This window comes from Trachymyrmex cornetzi, unplaced genomic scaffold (genome assembly GCF_001594075.2).
Source record: "Trachymyrmex cornetzi isolate Tcor2-1 unplaced genomic scaffold, Tcor1.1 scaffold96, whole genome shotgun sequence".
Classification (NCBI taxonomy): domain Eukaryota; kingdom Metazoa; phylum Arthropoda; class Insecta; order Hymenoptera; family Formicidae; genus Trachymyrmex; species Trachymyrmex cornetzi.
Window position 1 is genome coordinate 169,243 of NW_017300311.1, and position 5,405 is coordinate 174,647.

At 33.0% G+C, this 5,405-nt stretch overlaps 2 protein-coding genes across 2 annotated transcripts in view; one reads left to right on the plus strand and one right to left on the minus strand.

The window, feature by feature from the left end:
* Positions 1–67: 67 nt before the first annotated feature.
* Positions 68–5,405, minus strand: part of Vap33 (VAMP-associated protein 33kDa) — a 6,547-nt gene continuing 1,209 nt past the window's right edge. The window contains exons 2-6 of the mRNA XM_018521067.1: positions 2,414–2,569; positions 2,162–2,271; positions 1,731–1,916; positions 1,550–1,651; positions 68–1,246 (exon numbers count right to left, since the gene is read on the minus strand). Of these exons, the coding sequence (XP_018376569.1) occupies positions 1,079–1,246; positions 1,550–1,651; positions 1,731–1,916; positions 2,162–2,271; positions 2,414–2,569 (722 nt within the window). The 3' untranslated portion in view covers positions 68–1,078. The remainder of the gene's footprint in view (positions 1,247–1,549; positions 1,652–1,730; positions 1,917–2,161; positions 2,272–2,413; positions 2,570–5,405) is intronic.
* Positions 4,907–5,405, plus strand: part of LOC108769849 (methylosome protein 50) — a 6,990-nt gene continuing 6,491 nt past the window's right edge. Inside the window, exon 1 of the mRNA XM_018521066.1 lies at positions 4,907–5,186. The gene's annotated coding sequence lies outside the window, so the exon portion shown is untranslated. The remainder of the gene's footprint in view (positions 5,187–5,405) is intronic.

Genomic DNA, 5,405 nt, shown 5'->3' on the forward strand with positions numbered 1-5,405 from the left:
CTCTCTCTCTCTCTCTCTCTCTCTCTCTCTCTCTCTCTCTCTCTCTCTCTCTCTCTCTCTCTCGCTCTCTCTTTCTCTCTCCCTTTCTCTCTTTTATCTTTTTCATTTAAAATACCAACGCTGGCAGAATACAACTACCAGCACAACCAATTATTGGGTCATAAACCACTACTCTTCATCAGCCAGCCCCACCTCTATCCTCCTCTTTCCCCCTCCGATCCCCCCGACTATGTGTATTATATATATTTTCAAATGGACACAATATGTACAACGGGGAACGAGAACGGTGCCCGGCGCGGATGCACCGAAGCAGTGCAAATCGAGCGAACTTGGGTAACAACCGTTCTCACGCAGCGTATACCAGCAACTGGACTATTTCTGCTCTTCCGATTGTACAACATGATTTTTATGTGACGTAAAAGTTATATTACGTAGAGAAAGATGCTATGACAGTAATAGCATCCTCACTCGTTCGTGTGTGATTTTTTGCACCAGCACGGTTCGGCCTATTGCGAATAAGTGGTGTACAAATTTGAGAAAGAGTGCAATAACAATCAGTAATTGTGGTAACTTATATTCCCAGTAGCGAATAAGATTTCAAAAGCGTTGAGCAATGCGACTGACGAATATTTTGAATATGTATTTATAAATACGAAATCATGATTCGTTATTCGCGGGTGCACATTTTGCTCAACGCTATTTTAAGGAGCAAGTTACAGAGCAAAAATCCCTTTACAAGCATAAAAGAATCTAACCACATTATGTGATAAACATAAACTGAGCATTACTTAGCGTCTTCTAATCATGGTCTTAGAAAGAAGACGAAAAAAATAAATAAAATATAGAATAAATTTTAAACCAAGCATCTTATCAGATTAAGCACACACCCGTAACGAGCAATCCTATTAATGTAGACCACTACCGTCCGTGTTTATAGCATTTATTATGAACATTCGAGTAACGCAACGTTTGGAGTCTGTGCCTGCGATCGAACGATGGTATATGACGGCAGAAGACAGGCTAAAAAAACTTGGGGGCGGTGGGGATACACTGAGGTATACAATAAGATAAAGGCTGTTCAGATTAGTTTTCCCAGCAAGTAGCCGACTATAACCATGGCGAAGGCGATGAGGATACTAGTTGATGTCGGAGATAACTGGCTATTGCTCTGCGAGGTTAGTCCTCTGGCTGCTGCAAGATTACCATCATTGCCCAGCGCCGCGTTTCGCCACTTCATTAAATCTTCCTGCAGACAAAACAGACCATATATTGACAGATTCCTCACGATTTTTTAATTTGCAACATTTTTTTAATTAAAATTTATATTAACAATTTATTAAGTCATTTCTAGAATATGTAGAAATACTGCAGGATTGTCAATGTAATATAATTAATATTTAATATTTGAGTAATTTAATATCAAAAATGTGTTAAGGCAAATATTCGGCTAATACAAATTCAAACGCAACAAGTTTGCTTTATACAAATCGATAAAACTGTTGTAAAAAATATAGGTCTGGGTAACAATTGATTTTTTGTAAATACTTGCCCTAAGTTGAAGATTTTCCTGCCTAAGCGTGCTTTCCTCTACCCTAAGCTGATTAACCTCTTGCGCAGCTTTAATAAGTTTCTCTTCTGCTTCACCAAGAACCTGGCGAGAGAATCATTGTTTAAAGCCGCCACAGCAAATGATTATTATTGTCGATACAACAATATACTTAATATCTTACCTTAGGCGACGATTTGACCGAATCGCCAACTGTTTTGTTCTTTCCATTAGTCGCATTAGAATCCGCCTTAGTTGTTGTGGAAGTTGCAGTCATTTTAACCGTGCTACTAGTGGTGTTAATTACGGGATTTTCAAAAACGCATTTCAATTTAGAGTCCATTAACTGATCTGGATTTATATCCTTCCACTAAAAAAAAAACAATGTACATAATTATTATAAATCATTATTTAATATTAAAATTAAAGAGAATTATTAAAATAGTAAGAAATATGTTTACTTTGTTTAGTAACATTTACTTAATATATTATTAGTTTCAATATATAGTGTTATACTCTTGTTACACTATCAATCACACTATCAATATTAATATTAATTAATATTATTATATTAATTATCGATTATCAATATTTAATATAGTTATACTCTCTTACCACATCAATTGGATATTCATCATCATCATCATCTGGTGCTACCACAGTTTGCACCATAAATTTGTGTTTATTTTTTTCCGATGGATCAAAATCATACGGTTGTAAGCATACTGTAACAAAACATGATATTCAACTATAAAAGAACCTTTTCTAAATTTAAATAATATCATCTAAGAAATATATACAAGAATTATGGAACTTTAAATATACAAAATAAAATTTATAATTTTAATTTCGATACTGTAGACTAACCTGCTATTTCAGTGACATCCTTTGGCTTGAGAGCACCAGAATTTGGACGTACACAGTATCTCTTTGGGGCAGTAGTCTTTATTTTAAAATATACCTTTTTATTCGTTGGATTAATTAATTTTATATATGATGTGACTGGGCCTCCTGTAAAAGGACCTGCAACAAGATAAATAATAAAATAAATTTACATTCGTTTGCAATGATAATATAACTAAATTTGTACGCAAACTCAATGTTGAATAGGTATTTATTATTTGTTGTAATTAATAAAGTAGACATCGTAAAGGAATAAAAAAAGAAAATTGCTTTTGAAGAAATACAGATGCAAAGTACAAAGATTAACTGCGTTTAGCAAAAAAGGCAGCTCTGCTGCTATACAAAAAAATTTCTAATTGAGGATACACGAGCCAGAAAATTCTAATCATATCAATTAGAATTCTGGTTATCTCAACTATAATTGATTTTAGAATTATAATTGATTTAACCACAAAATTCTGCTTTATCCATTTTAAACCAAATTTCTAATTAATGCAACCAGATTTTTTTTACAGTAAGATTTTTTAATGTAATTGAATAATATATTTAAATAAATATAATTAAAAATTAATTCAGGCGATTGCAAGTATAAATATGACGCAGTTATTCGAGCGTTATATGTAGATTGTATTTCTTAGACCTTACATGTGTTTATACAAAATCGACCGTTTTGGCTCCGTTCGAGCCATCATCAGCGATGTTCAAATATTAATTCAAACATTCGCACTTGCGAGCGTGTTCAATTCCAAGAATGCAGCATAGAGAGCCTAATATATTTAAATCCAGAAAGAACTAATGGCAGAACTTAATACATTAAATCTTATAACACAATTGCAAAATTGTTTTTTCTACTGAACGTAACCAATATAAATATTAATACTTAATGAATATGTAATTATTTGACCCAGTTCTACTTATTTTATGAGCTATTAATATATATTCAATCAGTTACTACATTAATAAAATTTTTCTTATATGTTATTACGGTACCAAAGAGAACTACTAGATTTACGTTTCTTCAAAGCATTAGATCGAATCAAGATCCATCATCCTCATTAGTTGCAAGTCATTCAATCATTAGTCATCGTTTTCATTAGATAACGTTCAAATTCCTTTTGCAAAAGCGATACGTAAACCAAAAAAAATGTAAATTAATCACTATCGCGTAGACTGTGTAAAAATCAGTTGTTATTACATAATTATAACTACATATTTCAAATAAATCATCCATGAATTATTATTCAGGCATACAAAAAAATGTAAATACACGATAAACTTCTTACATATAGGTATATCGCTTATTTGCTACAACACAATTAAAAAACAAGTTTTCCAGAAAATAAGTTTAAATATTTTAAATCATTAAAATCTTGTAATATTAATTTCGAAATGCAATTTAGATGCAATAATTGATTATAGAAGAATAAAAGTATATAATTTTAAAGTGAATAGTTTTCCTTTTTTTCTTTCTTATATTGCCATTTTTTTTATAAACAATTAAAAAATGACAATTTTTTAATTATATCGTTATTGTAGTAAATAAGCGATATATAGGGTGATTTTAATCTTAACAGGCAAAAATATGCAATTTTACCAAAGTTATATATGGAATGATTTTTACACAACTTTTATTTGGAACATTCTTTGATAAAATTGTATATTTTCGAAATATTTGTCTGTTAAGATCAAAATGAATCACTCTGTTTAGAAAAAGAGACATGTGTAACAGATAGGATAACTCCGGTATGTACGCCGCGCTGGGATTTACGCCGCGGAGGTCAGAAAAAATAGAAGGAGTAGAGGTAATTTTCTCGCAACTACTCTGTTACATGCCTTTATGTTATATTAATATTGAGTTATAATTTCTTACTGTTAATATTAATGAAATTATTGTGAGTTGAATCGATTTGTCACTGTGTGTGTAACAAGTAGCATCATCATCAATTATAATCTAATGGTTATTTCGTGATACATACGTGTAGAGGAATAGTAAAGCATGTTGTGTAACAAAATACAAGTGCTTTGCTTTCGTATTTCTTGTTTAGTTTGTTGAAACCCTTGCATTTTTGCCATATATCCCACCCATTATCTATATATAGCAAAAATGCAAGATTTCAAAAAGTTTATTTTTTAATACGAAAACTAAATATTTCGGATTTCTAATATTTTTTTCATAGTAGTAGACAGTACAAAGTTTTTACTGATACAGTTCGTTTATTTTAAACATAGTAAATAATACTTAATAAATTAAGTTGTTGATAGGTGCGGCGTATATACCGGAGTTACCCTATATCTGTTACAGACACATCTGTATATATAAGTGATAGAAAGGAGTAGATGCAATAATCAAAATAATGAATCACACTCTGTATAGAAAAAGAAACATGTATAACAAATATATGGCAGAGAGGAGTGGACGGAATAATCAGCTGGCAGATTACGGGATGGTTTTCGAGTGCATCTCGTTCCCGATAACGAGAGCATCGTTCTCGCCGAAACGGCGATATACGCCGTGGACGTTTCGAGTGTTTGTCTCGTCGCTACAATACGTACGACACGCACACGACACACCGGTCATAGTCGAAGGACGCCACTCGATTTAAGCATAATTAATGAGCCTCATTTTTGCGGCCATCGATAAGAGCGAGGCACCGAATGAAAGCAACAACGTAAACAATCGCAGCCGCTTGGCGATATTGCGTCTGAGGTGTTAAATGGAGCCCCACACTGCGTGGACGTGAGTTACGAATGAACAATCTGCAAACATATATATATATATATATATATATATCTATTCCGTGTTACGTTCCACGATGTCATTCTCTAAAATACTCTTCTAAAATTCTGAAAAGAACCCCGCGTGCGCGCGTAGGTGGACGAAACGTAGGGGAGAGAACCGGAGTTCAACGTTCTCGCAAGGAAATCCGAGCGGACCTTCGATTCGGGAGGGGGGGGG